General features: G+C 49.8%; 1 protein-coding gene across 8 annotated transcripts; it reads right to left on the reverse strand.

Moving 5' to 3' along the window:
- Positions 1 to 306: 306 nt before the first annotated feature.
- Positions 307 to 19,816, reverse strand: Srrm2 (serine/arginine repetitive matrix 2). 8 transcript variants are annotated; one of them, XM_078024500.1, is made up of 15 exons: positions 19,642 to 19,815; positions 16,215 to 16,484; positions 15,235 to 15,342; positions 14,880 to 15,044; positions 14,640 to 14,717; positions 13,841 to 13,900; positions 13,708 to 13,740; positions 12,946 to 12,996; positions 12,684 to 12,776; positions 11,863 to 12,055; positions 3,374 to 10,026; positions 2,340 to 2,627; positions 1,169 to 1,282; positions 928 to 1,038; positions 307 to 838 (listed from the first exon to the last, which is right to left on the reverse strand). In XM_078024500.1, the coding sequence occupies exons 2-15, from the start codon at positions 16,454 to 16,456 to the stop codon at positions 829 to 831; spliced, it is 8,199 nt and encodes a 2,732-aa protein (XP_077880626.1). In that variant the 5' UTR covers positions 16,457 to 16,484; positions 19,642 to 19,815; the 3' UTR covers positions 307 to 828. The 8 variants fall into 8 exon arrangements, 7 of the variants coding, with proteins under 7 accessions (XP_077880626.1, XP_077880625.1, XP_077880624.1 ...); XM_078024499.1 differs by having other exon boundaries at positions 928 to 1,035; positions 13,841 to 13,903; XM_078024498.1 differs by having other exon boundaries at positions 13,841 to 13,903.
- Positions 19,817 to 19,826: the final 10 nt, after the last annotated feature.

Consider the following 19,826-nt stretch of genomic DNA (forward strand, 5'->3'; position numbering starts at 1 on the left):
AGCCTATCCTGGGCTGCCCTGAGAGCCAAATTACTCCCAGCTTTGGAGAGAAGGTCAGAATTCTGAGCCCTAGGCCAGCCCAACTCAGGAGGGGCAAAAGAAATCCAGCCAAGGTGCACTTGCCACCCAATTTCCAGGTGTATTTCCTTCAGTGTTAAGAGTTGGGTCCTACTTCATCATTGCTGCCCCCCAGGGCTTCAGGAGATCCAGGGCAAAGGCCCTGGGGACTTCCAGTCAGGGTGTAAGGTGAAGGTGGTTCTTCCATTTGCTCTCTCACCACTTAAAATAAACAATTTATAGACCCAATTCCTGCATTTCTCATTTTTATTTGACAGAAAAAGTTGCTCTTGCTGTACAGATTTTTAAAAAACCAAAATGCCTTTTAAGAAACATGAAGAAAAATTGGGGGAGGGGGTCACAACCTCATGGGGGGCAGTAGGGGCCAGCTAATTTTTTAACTCCTGCCCCTTCCATCCAAGAACACCTCAACTTCTAAATTCTAAACCATCACCCCCAGGAACTTCAGGCGGCTGCACCTCCCAGGGCCTCTCTGATTCTAGGCCTCAGTGTCTGAACTGTATCCTCTCCTCCCCCAACTCCCATCAGCATTCATTCCCTCCCACCCCCAAACCCCCCCAAACACATGAACCAGGAAAAACTCACAGAGATTAACATTTCACAGGAACAAAGAAAAAAAAAGGGAGGAGGGGGGGAAGGGAGCCCTCCACCCAAGATGCTGCCAGGATTCAAAGGTGGGGGAAGACAAAGACCTCCCACAGCTCTGTTGGGGGACACTCCCTGTGGCTCCAGAGCATGGGGTACGGTGATTTAAGGAGACCTGTGGCAGAAAAGACCAGAATCAATGCCAAAAATCAAGTTTGGCTCCTGTCACCCACCAGAATGGGATACTCTTCAGAGTAGACACACCTGGAGGAGCGATGTCGCATGGGACGGGGGCTAGGAGTTTCCCTCCTGCGCTTATGGCCCGGAGAATGGCTGTCCCCACGCTGGCCTCTCCGGGAAACCCGCTCATTGCTGCTGCAACAAAAAAACATGTCAGACCACTGGGTGGCACCAGCCTCAGACATCCCTGAACCTTGAAACTGGCTTTTCGCTCAAGTCCTGTGCTGGTCATTCAAGACTGTGTTAACCTTTGGGTGGGCCCTACCTCTGCTGGTCCCGTGGTGAGGGCTGAGGTGAGGGACGGCGTCGCTCCACAGGTGAGTAGCTGAGGGACCTCGAGTCCCGAAGGGAATCTATAGGCTTCCGGGGGCTGCGGGACCTGGGGAGCAGAGGAAGCTCCCATAGCACAACGCCCTTCCAAATCCACCAGCCAGCACTCAGAACCACCCACCCAGGTCCTGACCACCAAACCTCACACCACGCAGGGCCAGCCTCAGACCCACCTTTGTCCGCACTCACCCATCCGCCCGCACACCTTCCACTGAGTGCCCACAGTGGGCAGGGCACAGGGTGCAGCGGGGGATGCAAAGATAAAGACAGTCCCTGCCCTTGGAGGAGCTCAGTCTGGTAGTGAAGGAAGGCCAACAAGGGAGGCACGCAGGGCCCCATGTGTAGGAAGCAACCCCACAGGGATGGATGTGCATGGATCTGGGGACTTGGGGCACAGATACATGGGCGGGGCGGGGGCAGGGGCGGGACAATCTTCTCGGAGGTGCTGTTTTGAGTGGAGTCTTGCAGAACGAGGAGTTCACCAGGCGGACAAGGAAATTCCAGGCAGAAGGAACAGCATGTCCAAAGGCATGGGCTCTCCTTGACTGCAAGGCGCTGGGTGTGGCTGGAGCACAGGGCATGTATGGGGGCGGGCAGGAGGAGCACAGGGTGGGCAAGGCCAGCTGGTGAAGAGCCTCACACGCCATTCCCGCAGAGGTGGGGCTTTATCCTGCAGGCCACAGGGCGTCCCGGAAGGATTTGTGGAGTGGAGGGAAGTAACCAGATGTACGTTTTAGAAAGATCCCTCTGGCTACGTGTGGAAGAGAATGGCGTGGAGGCAGGGAGACAGGGAAGAGGCTGTGGACAGAGTCGGGAGAAGATGATGGTGGCCAGACCAGAGCCCTGTAGCAGCAATGGGGAGACTTAAAAGAGCTAGAATCCCTGGGACCAGGCTGCATGTTGGGGAAAAGAAAGAAACCTAGGACTTCCCAGTTCTGGCTTGAGAACCCACTTGGATGGTACAGCCCTTTACCAGAACAGGGTGTAGAGAATAGTGGGCAGAGGAGTGTGCCCGACTCCTCCCTTACAACCAGACACAGAAGTCCACAAGGGGCCCATTCTGGAGAAATCACCCTCCCCTCCATCTCGGGCAAGTCAGGACTCACCTCCGCTCGCCAGGGGGTGGCTTCTTGGGGCTTGCAGGTTTGGGCAAGGCCTGAGGGCCTGGCTTAGCAGGGGAAGGAGAAGAGGAAGAGGAGGAGGATGAAGAGGAGGAGGAGGAGGAAGAGGAGGAAGAAGAGGAAGAGGAGGAGGAGGAGGATGAAGAGGAGGAAGAGGAAGAGGAGGAGCTGGAACTAGAGCTGCTAGAGCGCCTCTTCCGTTTGGCTGGGGCTGGCTCCTGGGGACGTCCCTCTCGGACAGCCTCCTTTGGTGCTGGAGTGGGGCTGGGGACCCTGTGGGAGAAGAGCAGTGTTACAAAGAGACAAGCTGCCCCAGCCCCAACCCTACCTTCCTTGGCCTGGAGGAATGGCAGTGGGGGAGGGGTGCCTGAGAAAGGCCCTGGGAGCTCTCGGAGCAACCTGAAGCCAGCCAGTGAGTGCTTCTCTGGAGATCATTGGCAGGAGCCGACCCAACCTCTGCTAATACAAGCAACAGGCTGGGGCCCGCAGCACAAGGGATCAAGGTTAAACCTCAAGAATGTCCCTGATGAAGGAATAAGGCCCCTGGGCTCAGATGTGGAAGCTGAAGCTGGGTGGTCTCCTTCCTCGGAGAGCCACAGCTTGGGGAGGCCCCTGTGAGTGCAGGTTGGCTTGGGGAGGGGCCGTCCTGCCTGGAGGCAGGGAGAGGGATGGGATGACCTCTGAAGATCCTTCCAGCCCAGGGAGTTCCTCTTGAGGTCTAACTGCCATCCCTCCTGCTGTAAAATTAAGTCCATTTCCTCTAGTTCTGTCCTCTGTAGAGATGGAAAACTTATCATTATCCTCTAGAGAATTAATCTTCTGAGACTTTTTTCTGTCCCATCCCTCCCCACCCATAGCCCCCACCCCAGCATTCTCTTCTACCCCCAGCTTGAGGGTCAAGGTTCCCCATACCTTCTCAAAGAACCAAGAACCTGAGATATGGTTGCTCCCACCCCACTCCCTCATCCATTCCCAATTCCTTTCCCCCTAGAAGATTCCTGAAAATAAAGTTCCCTCACCTCTTCAGTGCCACCTCAGGCTGAGCTGGAAGGCTAGAGCCCTCTGAGTCGCTAGAACTGGAGCCAGAGGAGGAAGATGATGAAGACGACGATGATGATGATGAAGAGGAGCTGGAGGAGCTGGAAGAGGAGGAGGAACTCCGCCGCTCCTTTGCTGGTTGCGGGGTGGCCAACGCAGAAGGTTGCTGGGCCCCAGTAGAGGCAGGTGGCTCCCCACCCTCCAGGTGAGGCACCCCAGGAGTAGGGCCAGAAAGCATGCCATTGTGGTCACCAGTGGAGGACATGGCCTTTGCCACCGTCCCAGAGGAAAGGGACTGAGACCCTGCTACAGAAGTGGTCTGGGCATTTGAACGGGATTGGTCTGAAAAAGCAGATGGCACAGGAGACCTAGGTCGATCCTGTGCTGGAGGGAGAAGAGACTGTGAAGGAGCCTGGATCATTCTGGAGGCAGGGGAGGGAGCCCGCTCAGAGGTCATTCTAGACTGGCTTGGGGCTGATGGTGGTGTTCTAGACCTGGCTCGGTCAAGAAGTGGGGGTGAAGCTCTGCCACTAACACGCTCATAAGCAGAAAGGGGCACCCTGGGGCTGGTAAGGTTTGCACCAGACAATGCTGGGGCCATCCTAGCACTGGTGAGACTCGCAGAGGCCAAGGCTGAAGGGGTTCTAGAACTGGCAATATTCACAGGAGCTGTGGCATGTGCAGATCGTGGACCCACGAGGTTTGCAGGGGCTGGAGCCTGGGGTGTTCTGGAACTAGAGGGATAATTTGCAGCAGATGGAGGCGTGCCAGATCCTGAAAGACTCAAAGCTGCCAAGGCAGCAGGGGTTCTGGCTCCTGCTAGGTTCACAGCTGGAGCTGTGGGGGTCCGAGGGTCAGCAAGATTCACGGCTGAAGGTGCCACTGCAGTTCTGGGGCTGGCCAAGTTCATGGCTGCTGCTGCAGCTGGTGCTCGTGAGTCTGCCAGGTTCACTGCTGTTGGGATAGCAGGTGTCCGGGCACTGGCCAGGTTCATGGCTGCTGCAGAGGCTGCAGGAATCCTGCTAGCAAGATTGGCAGCTGGGGCCGTTCTGAGACTCATGAGAGGTACCGGAGCTGGCACCTGGGACATTCTTGCAGCAAGACCAGCAGCAGACATGGATGGAGGAGGTCGGGCAGTGCCAAGGCTGATAGCTGTCAAGGCAAGTGCAATTCTAGATTGAGCATGATTTTCTGGCACAGATGTTCTTGGATGATCAGGTATTCTGGGACCTGGGCCATCCATCATGGAGCCACCAGCTTGTTGCAGGACAGACATGGGTGTTCTAGCACTGCCAAGGGGTTCAAGCATTCCAGGTGATCTACATCGGTCAAGAGGAGTTGGTGACATGCTAGGACGACTGAAACAGCTCATTCTGGAGCTATTGAGTGCCACTGGAGGTGTCCGAGAACCAGAATGATTCCTTGTTGCTGGAGGAGTAGCAGAACGTGATCGATCAGAACTACTTCCAGATGCAGAACGCCTGCGAATAGCCGGAGGAGATCTTGTTAAAGACCGTTTGCCCCGAGTTGCTCGGGGTGTACGGGACCTAGACCTGCGGCGAATAGCAAGTGGTGAGCGGCTTCGAGAACGTTTGCGTGGCAACAATGGTGTTCGAGACCTAGAGCGGCGTCGAATAGCTGGAGGCGTTCGGGACCTTGAACGGCGACGAGTAACTGGGGAGGTTCGAGATCGGGACCTCCTCCGAGTGACTGGAGATGTTCGTGACCGAGATCGCCTTCGAGTGACTGGGGACGTTCTGGATCTTGATCTTCTGCGAGCAATAGGTGAAGTTCTGCTTCTAGATCGCCTCCTGGTTACTGGTGGGGTCCTAGACCTGGACCTTCTGCGAGTCACTGGTGGAGTTCTAGAACGGGAGCGCCGGCGTGTTGTTGGTGTTCTGGACCTTGAACGACGACGGGTTACAGGTGGTGTTCTGGACCTGGACCGTCTTCGACTCACTGGGGATGCCCTTGACCGAGATCTTCGTCGAGTCACTGATGTTCTGGACCTGGACCGTCTCCGACTCACAGGGGAAGTCCGAGACCTGGATCTACGTCGGCTGAGCAAGGGTGTTCTAGACCTGGATCGCCGGTGAGTTGCTGGAGAGGCTCGAGATCTAGAACGTTTCCATGGGGCTGGTGATGTGCGTGAGCGAGAACGCTTGCGACTGGTTGGGGGTGTTCGAGAGCGGCCTCTTCGACGTCGAGAGGAAGTTCGGGAACTCTCCTGCCGGGCAGGTGATCTGGAGTGGTAACCAGAGCCTCCCCTCCGCCTGCGAGTGACCCGAGACCTGGACCGGCTCCGCTGTCTTCTTCGCGAAGTTGACTGAGAAGACCCAGACCTATCTCGACGTCGGGTTGTTCTGGTTTTCTCCCTACGTGAGCGGGAACGGGACCTCTGGAGTCCACGAGGCTTTGGTGAAGGGGAACGGCCTCTCCTTGAAGTTGTCTTAGTGCGTGGAGATGAAGCTGAACGCCGCCGACGTGAAGACCTTGACTTTTCAGCTGGCTCAGGGGAAGACACTGAGGGACTTCTTCTGCGTCTTGGAGGAGTTCTGGAACGAGTTTCTGGTGAAGAAGAGGCAGAGCGGCTCCTACGGGAGAGTCTGGCCTTCCTGGTTAGCTCAGGAGATGACCGAGAGCTGCGACGTCGAGGTGGTGTGCGAGACTTTGTCTTTGGCTCTGGTGAAGACCTGGAACCTCTTCGAGCAGTTCTGGACTTGGGTGGGTGTTCAGGTGAGGACTCAGAACTGCTGCTTCCTTCAGGAGAAGGTCCTCTGCCTTTGCTTGATGAGCCTGATCTGCTTCTTCTGGGAAGGACCCGAGGGGCAGGTACTTTGGGTTCAGGAGAAGAATCGGAACCACTCTGGGTCCGAGGAGCTGCTCTTGGCTTATCTTTCACTTCAGGAGATGAGCCAGATCTACTGCGCCGAGGAGAAGCTCGGGGTTTGCTGTCAATCTCTGGAGAGGATCCAGAATGACTCCTCTGCCTAAGTGGAGTTCGTGTCTTGGCTTTAGAATCTGGAGAAGAATCTGACTCACTTCTCTCTTGAGGAGATGCACTGGGTTTCCCGTCAAGCTCTTGAGAAGATCCAGATGGACTTCTCTGCCCAAGGGGGGTCCTAGCCACAGTTTTCTGCTCAACTGATGATTCTGATCCACTTCTTTCTCTCTGAGGGGTAAGACACTTGTTGTTGAGCTCTGGGGATGATGGAGAACGACTTCTTGGCCTAGGAGTCTGAGGCAATGCTTTCGGTTCTGGGGAAGAATCACATTCACTCCGCCCCCTAGATGGGGTTCTAGGTATATCTTTCATTCCAGGAGAGGACCCAGACAGGCTGTGCCTAGAGGGAGTCCTGGAACCATCTCTAAGTCCTGGAGAAGACCCAGACCGACTTCTCCTTGATGGAGTTCTGGGTAAACCATCTTTCAGTTCAGGAGAAGATGCAGAACTACTTCTCTCTCTTGAGGGCGTTCTGGGTACAGCATCAAGTACAGGTGAAGATACACTCTGATTTGAAGACATTCCTGCCTTTTCCACCACATCTGGGGATAACTCAGAGCTGCTACGTCTGGAGGATCTTGTTGACTGTTCTTTCATGTCTAGAGATGGGTCTGTCTCCAGCTGATTAAGGAAAGGTCCATTCAAATCTTCTTTAACCTCAGGAGAAAATCCAGTATTCATTTCTGTAGCAGTGCCTGAGTTTCTAAATTCTAAAGGTGATCCAAAGTTATTCTCCCTGGGAGGAGAGTGAGATAGTTCTTTATGCTCTGGAGAAAAATGTGGCGCTCCCCAACAGGAGGCCACTGCAGGAACTTCTTCCAAAGCCATTTGTGACTGACTTTGGTCAAGAGCTAGCCCTTCTTCTACTTCAGGAGATGATTCAAAATTACTTACAGCCATTTGTTTTTGTTCTGGAGACAAATGAGGCAGCACTTGGTTTGAAGGTTGTTCTAATTTCTCTACCACCTCCATTAATTCCTCATCTTGGTTTGACTTAGGTAATGTATTACTTTGGTCTTTTCTATCTGGAGATGATTCATTGACACTTCTTTCCCTTGATGGGGTTCTAGGTGCATCTTTTAGTACTGGTGAGGATTCAGTCCTATCCTGTACAGGTGTACTAAATTTTTCTCTTGGCCTAGGAGATAACACAGCAACATCTTCCTGAAGGGGGAAGACCATTTTCTCTTTTGATTCAGAAGACTCCAATCTGCTCTGTCCCAGAAGAGATTTAGAGTCCAATGCAAGATATGGACAAGAGTCAGACTGGGGCCTGCTCTGCTCAGGAGACATTCCTGATTTCAGCCTAGGACTTGCTGATAATTCACCTCCATCTTGTCTTGTTGGAGATCTAGATGCCAGCTCAGCGACTGGAGATGAGGACCTGGACTCACCACTCTTTGGAAATGTTTGAGATTTGCTCTGCAGAGGTGAAGACTCCAAGTGACTCTGTCTCATTTCTGGACTTGAAGTATCAGATCTGGGGTCTGGTGAAGTTTGAGATTGTCCTTTATGTTGCAGAGATGAGGAGCCAAAGTAGCTTTCTCCTGGTGGTGTGTCAGACGTTACTCCTGGACAGAGTAAGAATGATCCAGAGCAACTCTGTGCTTGAATTTCTTTAGACTTCTCTTGAGGACATGGTGATTTTGACCCAGACTGACTTTGCCCTGGTGGTGTTTGAGGCTTTACTTTGGGGTATGGTGACACAGACCCTGAGTGACTTTGTCTTGGTGGTGTTTCAGGTTTCACTTTGGTATCTGGTGAGGAGGATCTAGAATGGCTCTGTCTAGATTCCACCTTGGTGCAAGGAGACACTGATCTGCTTTGCCTTGGAGGTGTTCTAGAAGTCATCCTACTAGGACTTGGAGAAGAGGAGCCAGAATGGCTTCTTTGTCCTGGTGACATTGCCTTCACTTTGGGCTGTGGAGACAATGACCTAGATGGGGTCTGTCTTGGAGGTGTACTAGACTTCACTCGAGGAGGAGAGGACCCAGAACAGCTGTGCCTTGAAGGAGTCCTAGATTTTACCTCGGGATCAGGTGATGATTCAGAATGGCTCCGTCTTTGTGGTGTTGCAGATTGTTCGATGGTCTGGGGACTTGTGATGGAACCTTGTCTTGGTGGTGTTCCAGATTTCACTTTTGGGTGAGGAGATAAACTGGAATGACTTTGTCTTGATGGTGTTTTAGATTTCTGTTTAGGTGGTGAAGAACCAGAACGACTCCGCCTTGGTGTTCTAGATTTTGCTTTAGGTTGTGATGATCCAGAGCGACTGCGCCTGGGTGGTGTCTGTGACTTTTGTTTAGGGCACGGAGAGGATTCAGAAAGACTGCGCCTCAAAGACAAGCGAGATTTTGCCTTGGATCTTGGTGAAGAGAGAGACCTGCTCCGCCTTGAGGAAATGTGAGATTTTTTCATTTCTGGACTTGAGTTGGACCTGCTCCTCCTCTGAGATGTTCTGGATTTGTTCTTCCGCTCTGATGACGAACCAGACCTGCCTCTTCTTTGTGGTGTCCTAGAGTGAGATCTTCCTCGCCTAACTAGACTTCTACTGCGGGATCTTCGTCTTGCTGGGGTTCTAGACCGAGACCTCCCTCTCCTAGCTGGGGTTCTAGACCGAGACCTCCCTCTCCTAGCTGGGGTTCTAGAGCGTGATCTGCCACTACGTCTACCTGGGGTTCTAGAACGCGATCGGCCCCGTCTAGCTGGGGTTCTAGAACGTGACCGACCACTTCTCCTGGCTGGCGATCTGCTGCGAGATCTCCTTCGTACTGGTGATCGGGTTCTAGACCTGCGCCTAGCAGGTGTTCTTGACCGAGACCTGCCCCTGCGGGCTGGTGTTCTTGACCTGGACCTGCGCCTGGCAGGTGTTCTAGATCGTGACCTCCGCCTGGCAGGGGTTCTTGAGCGGGACCTACCCCGCCGAGCTGGTGTTCTAGAACGTGATCTGCCCCTGGTGGCTGGGGATCTAGAGTGTGATCTGCCTCGCCTTGTTGACCTAGACCTGCCTCTTCGCTGAGTATTTCTGCTCCTGGACCAACCTGGTCGCTGAGGGGACCTAGAGCGGCCACGCCGTTGGGGGCTTCTAGATCTTCCCCACCTCTGTGCAGACCGTGACCTACGCCACTGAGGGGACCGGGAACGAGAATGACCCCTTTTGGTAGGGGTTCGAGACCGTGATCTCCCCCTCTTAGCAGTGGCAGGGCTGCGTGATCTCCCCATCCTACGGGAAGGAGTATGAGAGTGTGATTTATCCCGCTTTGCTCGGCCATGTGACCGATTCTTGGATGTGGGGGAAGAAGAAATCTCTCGGCGGGCACCAGGAGCTGGCGTGGGTTTAGGACTTTCAGGGGAAGAGCTGGCATGTCGAGAAACTTTGGTAGGCTGTGGGGATGGTGGGCAGCTCTCTGAGGAAGAAGACTGAGGTGGTTTCTCAGGAGACTTAGGTGGTGAAGGGCCCCGGGTTGGGGAGGCCTCAGATGGGGGGTTCATTGGCTCCTGACTTAAGGAGGTTGTTGCAAGGGGCTGTGGGGAGCCGCCATGCTGCTCAGCAAGGAGCGGAGTGGGAACAGGTGGTTCTGGGCCTGTGCTGCTCCTTTCCGGAGAGGGGCTAGGTCGAACTGCAGGTTTCTGAGAGTGGAAGAGAAAGTAGGGATAGGGACACATAAGCACCCAAATTTCCTATCACCCGGAAGATCTCAACACCTTTTCAATTAAACTACTTTCACATGCCCCATCATACCCATTGATCCTTTCCCTCACCACAGGCAGTCACATTCATTCAATAATAAAACATCATTAAACACAAAGCACAGTGTGAAAAATGTGAAGATAAGAAAAACTTGTAACTCGAAGTTCTAAAATCTAGAAAATATGTAAATAACTCCTGCACTGCAATTAACAATTAATACTACTACAAAGTAACAGGATGAGCAGTAATTAGGGTGGGGAAATTTTTTTTTTTTTAATGGATGCTGAGAACTCAGAATGTTAAATACTCCCAGATCTCCAAAAGAGCATTTTTAAATGGAGAAAGCAGTTTTCTCAAGCAGGTGGCACTTGACCTCACTGTCAAGAAACTTCTGTATTAAAAAAAAATAGTAAAAACAAAAGCAAAGTACTGGGGCTGTAGCTCAGTGGTAAAGTGCTTGCCTCGCATGTGTAAGGCACTGGATTCAATCCTCAGCACCACATAAAAATAAAGATACTATATGTTCATCTACAACTAAAATAAATATTTTCTAAAAAAGCAAAGTACTGAGAATCCAATCTGTGTGAAGAAAAAAAAATGACAAGGGGCTAGGGATGTAGCTCAATGCAGAGTGTTTGCCTAGCAGGCATAAGGCCCAGAGTGGGGGTGAGGAGTAAAATTAGAAGATTTGACTAGGATGGTTAAAATATAGGAAAACTACAAAAGCCTTTTAGATACCACTCAAATGTCATAGAAGAAAGATGATCACACTCATAATTTGCAAAATTTGCTGAATGAGATATAAAATAGAGAAATTATATTACAATAATTGAAAAAAGGGAAGAAAAAAAAACAAGAGAATACAAAACAACAGGAACTACAGGGACTACCATTCCTTTTAGTGTTTTCGACGTGCTGGCAAAACTTCAGTGGGTTGAAAATTTTATGAAATAAAACATATCTTTAGGGCTGGGGTTGTGGCTCAGTGGTAGAGCACTTGCTTAGCATGTGTGAGGCACTAGGTTCGATTCTCAGCACCACATATAAACAAATGAATAAAATAAAGGTTCATCAACTACAACAACAAAAAAAATAAATTTAAATGTGGCTTAAGGGGCTGGGGTTGTGGCTCAGTGGTAGAACACTCACCCAGCACATGTGAAGCACTGGGTTCAATCCTCAGCACCACATAAAAATAAATAAAAAACAGAGGTATTGTGTCCATCTACTACTAAAATTAAATAAAATAAATGTGGCTTAAAGAGCTGAACGTAGTGGCACACACTGGTATCCCAGCAGCTCGGCAGGAGGATCTCAAGTTCAAAGCCAGCCTCAGCAAAAAGCAAGGTGCTAATAAACAACTCAATGAAACCCTGTCTCTAAATAAACTACAAAATAGGGCTGGGATTCTGGCTCACTGGTGCAGTACCCAAATTCAATCCTGGGTACAAAAACAAACAAAAACAAAAACCAACAGAGGCTTAAACTTGTTAGAATTCTATCCACGCACACACATAAACAAGACACTGCTACAAAATCCACTGCAAACATCTAGTGAATTTTGATTCTAAAGGGTTCAAGATTCAGTGCAGTGCATCACGACTATTAAAATACGTGCAGATGTACGACAATATAAGTAGAAGAACACACACTGGAAAAAAAACACAACTAAATTCACTTCTCTTATTATAAATCTCTCCTGTTCACTCCACAGCCTTATCCTAAAACTCATAACCTAGCAACCCAGTGAACATCCACTACCCTCAGGAACATACCTCCTTCTTGTCTTTGTCCTCATAAGGACTGCTAGGCTGCTTTGTAGAAGTCTCTGGGCTGCTAGGCCGTTGTATACTGGTGGTACCTGGTTCACTAGAAGGCGCATCTCCCTCCCCTCGACGCCCTGGAGCAGGGGAAGGACTTCGCCCAGTCAAAGCAGTTGTATGTATTTTAGCTGCAGCACTTCGAGACCTGTGGGAGTTAATGGAGGATGGGGGAGAGCAGGGAAATCAGCTCAAGGGAGAATAGAAAACCCCCTCCCAGCTCCCATCTACTTTTCCTAACTATACACAGCCCTCTTCCAAAAAGCCTTAGTCACATTTCAAATCATTCACAGAATGCAAATTCAGTCCACTTTGTTTCTTTGCTTCCCAACAAAATCCCAAAGAATGTTCTCCCTCTACCCCTTTATTCACCTCCCCCAAACATCCCCAAACCCTCCACCCAACCCATTCCCTACCCACTTCATTCAAAACTCACCTCTGAGCCCACCTCCTTCAGGAAGCCTTCCCCGATTAAGGAAGCCAGGGTAAGGATTCCTTCCTCCCCCAGACACCACGAACAAACCACCCCCCCTATTCTGGCAGTCCATATACATCATAACGAAACAAAAAAATAACAAATAAAAAAAAAAAAAAAGAGAAGGGGAAATGTATATGTCTGTCCATCCTGTTGCTTTAGCCTGTCAGCTCCTAGAGGGCAGGGACCGTGTCTTCCGAATGGTCTGTGCAGCGCCTAGCACACCGTGGGCGCTCAATAAATATTAAATTGATTAACCCATCATTCCCTCTCCCTCCCTTCCTTCTGGACTACCCCTTACCGACTGCGAGAAGTGTCAGAGGAGGAAGCAGAATCAGCAGAGGTTGACCGATGGGCCCGGCGACTCTTGGGAGCTGGTGTTGTACTCCGAGACCTGAACGAATACCACCACATATAGCTCAGGAGGCTGTCACACCTACACTGGATTCTACTCACCCATACCTCAACCCTTAACCATTCAGGTACAAGATTAATTATGCCTTCTCCCCCTAAGGGAACCCAATCATCTACTTAGTAATGAAATTCCCCTCAAATTCACTTACCGCTTCCGTTTCTTGTCTTTAGATTTACGTTTACTCTTTGGAGTGGGAGACCTGGGAAATTAAGTGAGAATGTTAAAGACGTATTTATTTATTTTGCAATATGAAGGACTAAACAAAGGGCACTCTACTTGAGCTAGTTCCTGATAAACCCCTCCCCCATCCCCCCACCAAGGCTAAGAGACCTAGTGTTGGATTTGTGATCCTCTCACCCAAGCCTCAAGCTTCTGGGATTACAGGTATGCAAGGCCATACTTGGTCCCTTAACCCTATTAAAATTTTGATACAGGGTCTTGCTAAATTGCTAAAGCTGGCTTTCAACTTGTCATTTTCCTCACTGAGATTCCTGAGTTTCTAGGATTACAAGTATGTGCCACCATGCTTGGCAAAAAAAATACACAAATAACTTTTTTTTTTTTTTTTGGTGCTGGGGATTGAACCCAGGGCCTTGTGCATGCAAGGCAAGCACTTTACCAACTGATCTATATTCCCCAGCCCAGAAATAACTAATTTTTAAGGAAAAAAAAAAAAAGCCTAAAAGTAAAATGGATGGTACTAGAAAGTTTTATTAACAATTAGAACAAGGATTAAGTTTTACTCAGAGATAAAACCTCCCAAAGGCCAAAGAGAAAACAAAGCCATCAAGCAATGTCTCGTAATTCCCATGTGCCACTGTGGGGAGCCATATTGAGTCACCAAGGCCATCAAGCAATAGATCATAACTCCCATGTGCCACTAAGCCCCTATATGCCAAAGGGCTCTTACCTGTGCTTTCGTTTCTTGGACTCAGATTCCGACCTGTTGGGGGGGGGGAGGAAAAAAAATTATACACCTATACTTAATGCCTGAACTCTATCAGTAATCCTTCTGCAATCACCCAATTACTTCAACTTCATACCTGTGCTTCTTCTTTTTTGAGCTCTTTTTTCTCTCCCGTCGAGGAGAGCTACTCTCTGACCTGCTGAAGATGAGATCAGAAGCAAGGTCATTTTGCTTGGCTTCTTTTCTGAATCTCCTACTTACAACTTTTTTTTTTTTAATTTTTTAATATTTATTTTTTAGTTTTCGGCGGACACAACATCTTTGCCTGTATGTGGTGTTGAGGATCAAACCCGGGCCACACACATGCCAGGCGAGCGTGCTACTGCTTGAGCCACATCCCCAGCCTACAATACGTTCTCATAAATGGTTTTCTAACACAATCAAATAACCCCATCAGCATCAACTCCCCAGATCTAATCTAGGTCTAATTTCTTTACTCTCCAAGAAATATAGGTAACTCCTTAAATCAACACATTTAAAAATGAAAACAATTCCAAAAATCCCAACTGGCCAATTCTTAACTGTCAGGGCTACAGACTCAAAACTTCCCCACTAAGAAGCACTGTCAGCTGAGATCTGAAATTATAACTCCCTTCTCCTTGACTTTTTTGAAAACCACTTGCTTGGGCTGGGGATGTGGCTCAAGTGGTAGCGCGCTTGCCTGGCATACATGAGGCCCGGGTTCCATCCTCAGCACCACATACAAACAAAGATGTTGTGTCCGCCAAAAACTAAAAAAAAATAAAATATTAAAAAAAAAAAAAAAAAAGAAAACCACCTGCTGCTCCCAGAAAGCAGAATCCTTGACTTCCAGAGACAAAGTACACCACAGGATTGGCCCTCTGTATAAGAGAATAACTTTCCAATCTACTTACCGTCCTCTGTCTTTCTTCTTTTTCTTCTTCTTTTGCTTTGGGGTCGGTGAACGAGAACTGCTGGACTCCCTAACAAGGCTAGTAAAAGAGAAAAAACACGGGTGCTAAAATAAACTATCTTTAAGACGTTTCAACCTCAAGAATGAAATCTGAAGAGTTTGAGATGGAGTTTACAAAAAAAAGAACAGAGTGCTTAGAACCAGAAGGAAAAATTGATACTAGTTTCTTGGTCTTGAGTACCTGTAAGGTTTGGGAGGCTCGGGAGCTGGTTGTTTAGCTTCTCGAGCACGACGCTGAGGATCAAAAGAGCTGCCATCCACATAGGAATCACTGATGCCAAAGGCAGCTCGGAGCCGCTCATTCTTCTTCTCATTCAATTCTGCCAACTGATGCGTCTCAGTTACCCTAGAGGAAAAAAGGTAGAAATGTGAAGGTTATAGGAAGCAAAGAACAGAGCTAAATTCAGAACAAAATTAAGCAGGAGACAAACAGCCATGGAATAAGGAACATGAAGGCAGAGAGAAGTTCCAAGTAAGGAGGGTGGCAGCAGAGGCAGCAGCAGACAAAGTCCAGGGGGAACCAAGGGAACACTCACGCTGGCCTCTGCCCTGGGGTTTCCTCCTTGCCCCCAGGGTTCACATCCTTCTCCAGCAACATGAGTCGAAAGGTCGCCACTTTCTCTTGGATTTGCTGTTCCTCGTACCTGAAGGACAAATTCCTTCAGGGTTAGAGCTTGACAGGACACTTCCCCAGTCCCAAATTCACATTTCCCTTATTCCCAATGGGGGTCCCACCTTCCCTCTCCATGCACACATAGAACTTTTCACTCACTGTCACCCTAAAATCCTTAAGTCCTGTTCTTTTCCTATCATCTTTCCTTCCTTAATTCCCTATGCCCTCTAGAACAGTGGATTTTAAACATGCTATAATTCAGGAGCCAAGAGAGGAAAGTTAGCTGGCAGAGTTCCCAATGCGCCTCACCAACTTCAACAAGACCCAATCTCTTACTTCCTGGACTTTCAAAATATAGTATATTGTATTAAAGGGGTGCCATTGATGAAGTTTGAAAACCACTGCTCTAAAAGGTGCCTTAATGTGCTCCTTCTTCAAAATTTCACTTTCCTACCCGCCCATCACACTCTTAATACAGTATTCTACCAATCCTTATTACTCTGGCTTTGCTATTTTCCAAGGCCTCAATCCTTAAAATCCATTTACTTCCTCTTTCCTACCAATGACAACACCTGACAGCTTACCTAGCTCTCCTACCTAACTTCTGCTTTCCCATCTCTCCCTTTCAGCACACTTTTGTTCCTCAATCATCCCCCTTCCCATGTGCATCCATCTAAATAAATAATTCAGACTCTCTGAGGCTCCCATTTAACACCAGACACAGTTTCCTCACCTCCCACTTTGCATTACCCCTTAACTATTTTCAAATCTCTAGTTCATTTACCTCCTCCCCTACAACTCCACTCCAGAACTCTTTCAACCAGCCCTAAACTCCGTAAATCCCACCTAACACCCAGCTCTGCACTCACTCAGTGCTCATCTCTCCCCCAGCCCTCCCCTCACCCCTGCTCTTCCATCATCTCCTCCAGCTCGAGGCATCGCAGCTCCACGCGCCGCTTGCGCTCGTGGTCCAGGATGTCAGGATTAGGCCGCTTCACCAGGGCAGCCTCCAGGCGCCGCAGTTCCTCCTCTCCCTTGTAGTCAGGCCGCTCACCCCGGCGGCCCCGCACCAGGGACAGGTTGCGCTGGACGTAGCCGTTGGTGCCGCTGCCCCGGGGCGTCGGCAGCCCGATCCCGTTGTACATGGCCCTGTGCCCGGGGGCACCACCGCTCCTGAAGGGGAGCGGGGGAGACACGGGTCAGGCCCCTGGCCCCAAACTATCCACTTTCCACCACCCACATCTCTGCTCTCCATCCTCACACTACATCTCCATGAGCTGCATGATACCACCTCATTCTCTTGAACTAACAAGTCCCTTTCATCCTTTCAACCAAATTATAACCCAATTCTTACAGCCTTTTTCTCCCAATATTCTTTCACATTAATCAAAATCATTCCTCTTTGCACCTAGACTTCCTTCTTTTTCCACCCTAGGCCATCAAGGATTCTGTTTCTCTCAAATATCTCCATACTAGCATTTTATTCTTCGTTGGAGCCAATACACCTTAAGTAACATCCTCACCAACTACTCTTTAACATCTAACCTCTGGTAACCAACCATCCTCCAAAGTGGACATAATAAACAAAACACACATCTGTTCCTAAGGGCCTACAGTCCATATTGAAAGAAACGTCCCAAGAATTTACCTAAGGACTTCAGACTATCCATAAAAACATAAAATAAACTCAACAATCTCTAAGATATCTGAACAGGTATGCTGCTGTTAACATAAATCAAGTGCCCTATGAAGACTCACATCTAGACTACAACCAGCATACACATCAGAACGCAAGAACCAGGGTGTTACATTTCACCTCCAAAGAAAGAGCCATTTCTTTGATTCCAAATATTCACAACTCTTATCAACTATCCTAATTTTGCACTTTCAATTTCCTTCCCATCAGGATTCACGACTTGCACTCCTCCAAATCTCCGTTAATTATTACCCATTTTCAATTCAATGTTCTAAACATATCAAACCAGCCTCCTGTTTCAACTGCTCCCATAATTTCTCTATGTTACCCTAAACTTATCTAGTAAACCTTCCTCATTTTCATCAATGTCCAGTTTTTGACTTTCCCTATCAATCCCCTGTTGCGTACTTCCTGGGTTTTCTCTCTCAATCCTGCTTTATCCCTCTCACATGTTAACACTATGCCTCCTGTCAGATTCCATCCTCTTGTTTCAACCCAGCATGATTCTGAAAACCCCCAAACCCCAACTTTTCTGGCTAAACTTATTGGCTATTCACACCCTATTCCTTTCTCCTGCCATGTATGGTCCTGTCTCTTCAATGAATCCTCTCGAAGATAGTTTCACAAAACATAAAGGTGAGGGGAAATTACCCCAGGAAAAAAAAACCAAAAACAGGCAAAACAGTTTAGTCTGAAAACAGAATTGAATGAGGGGAAGACCCCATGTAGGAAATTCCAGAAAAGCTAAGTGCAATGGCATACACCTGTAATCCAAGGCACTCAAAAAGGCTCAGGCAGGAGTTAGCAAGTTGTTGTTAAAATTAAAAAAGAACTGGGTGGTCCTATGTTCAATTCCCAGTCCCGTAAATAAATAAGATCACAGAATAAAAAAGCATCATACAAATGCCAGGAAGTAAGATATCAAAATGTGTAAAAAGGAAAAAAATTAAAATATGTAGTGATGTTAATACAAGGGAGCTGTCCAGTTTGTTTCTGTCCCATTCCCAAGCCTGACCAGTCCCTGCCCGAACCCCACAGCAAAAGATTTGAAATAAAAGATAACTATCTCAGGGTAAAGGAATGACAGATAAGGCTAAATTTAGAAAAAGCAAATGGAAATTAAGGAGAAAATGAAAAACTTCTTTTACAGCACAAGAAATCAGTTTATCTACCTTCCAACTCAGTTTAGTTTTCTAAAACCAGTTCTTCCCTAATCTAATCCTAAACCTTGTGTTGTCTCTCCATACCCCACATAATTTCTGCTTTGCAAAAAGCTTCTGACCTGCAATTAATTCTTCAGCCCATTCATTCACCCACACTTCCATACCACCGCACACAAAAATCCTCCCACTCCCTAAAAATGGAAAACCAGTAGCTGCTAAGGAAAGGGTATTAAGTCATAACATTTTGGAGAAATTTTATGGAATAACAAAAAAAAAAGGAACTGGAGGAGGGGGGGAACCACAGCATCGAAGGCGCTCACAAGGGAAATTACTTCAACACAAAACTACCAGACGATTCTTAAAAACTGGAGTGCATGGATTGGATATGCTAAAGTCACTCCAAGAATCTGCATAAAGTAAAAGGAATCTCCAAAAACAAAAGACTTTTTCCTGTTGGAAAGTTACCAGAGTACCCTGAAATCAAACACTAGGACAATCAAGAAAGGAAATGGCACATAAAGGGGGAGAGGACAAGGACCTAGGTAGTACAGCGAGCTCGGCGCTGGGGCGCCGCGGGAGCCGAGCAGACATATGGAATCCAGAAAGCTAAACTGAACTCAGGAATGAACCTAAGCCCACGTTCTTAAGACGAAAGGCAACAGACTGACTGCGTTTCTGGTTCAGAGACATATTAAGAGAACCTAAACGAGGCTCTCTCCGAGAGTTCCGTGCCAAATAACGCCTGACACAAGAGACCATAACCTTAAACTAAGTCGAGAATTTTCTTCCTGCTACGAAAACCTGCTACAGCCTCCCAAGCCCTAGCACAACTTTCGGGGAGAGTGGAGGAGGTGGGAGACGGAGCGCGGGTCTACCTTACGTACACAGACCACACACGCTAACTCGGGGACCCGGGGGCTTTTCTCCAAGGCCTGGCGGCTGACGCGCCGACCCCGCGCAGGCCAGGAGCCTCCCGCCCGCCGCGAGGCCTATTTTTGGCCCGAAGGTGGGGGAGGGGCGGCGCAGCGCCCCGCGGTCTAGAGGCTCGGGCGGCCCGCGGGCCCGGGAGCAGCGGGAAAGGCGGGGGCACGTGAACGCGGTCGGAGACAGGGCCTCGCGGCCGGGCCCTCCCAGCCACTGAGAGGCCGACAAGGGCAGCAGCGGGGGCGAAGGCTGCCTCCGCCGCAAGCGCGGGGCGGCAACAAGCCGAGCCTGGCGCGCTCCTCTCGCCGAGCACGCGCGCGAACCCGTGCGCAGGCGGCGGCGCGCGCCGTTGCCATGGGGGAGGGGCGGGAGTCGAAGATCGCGCGCGTCCGGGACCGCGGGGAGGAAGGGGGCGAGCGAGGGCGTCCGCGCGAGCTGAGGGCGGCGGGCGCGCGTGCGTGTGGCGGCAGGACCGTTCTCCGCGCGCTGGGGCCCGGCGCTGGAGACGCCCCTCCCCCACCCGGCTCGCGCTCCCTCGCCCTCTCACCCGCCGCCGCCTCCGCCCGCCGCCTGTGAGGGGGAGAGGTCCTGCCGCTGCCGCTGCCCGGGCTCCCGAGTCACTCGGGGCCTGGAGCCGCCGCCTCGCCTCGCCGGTCTGCCCGCCTCAGCCGACGCCGACGCCTCCTCGCTTCCTCAGGGGCCGCAGCGGGTTCCGACTGCGCCACTCGCACC

This window comes from Ictidomys tridecemlineatus, chromosome 10, assembly GCF_052094955.1.
Source record: "Ictidomys tridecemlineatus isolate mIctTri1 chromosome 10, mIctTri1.hap1, whole genome shotgun sequence".
NCBI classification, from domain to species: domain Eukaryota; kingdom Metazoa; phylum Chordata; class Mammalia; order Rodentia; family Sciuridae; genus Ictidomys; species Ictidomys tridecemlineatus.

Excerpts from the sequence above, each read along its gene's own strand:
- Srrm2 (XM_078024498.1), bottom strand. The coding sequence starts at position 16,456 with ATGTACAACGGGATCGGGCTGCCGACGCCCCGGGGCAGCGGCACCAAC. Across the intron at positions 14,718-14,879 it reads GAGCCTCCCAAACCTTACAG|CCTTGTTAGGGAGTCCAGCA; the intron begins GTACTCAAGACC and ends CTCTTTTACTAG. Across the intron at positions 1,039-1,168 it reads TCACCACGGGACCAGCAGAG|CAGCAATGAGCGGGTTTCCC; the intron begins GTAGGGCCCACC and ends TTTTTGTTGCAG.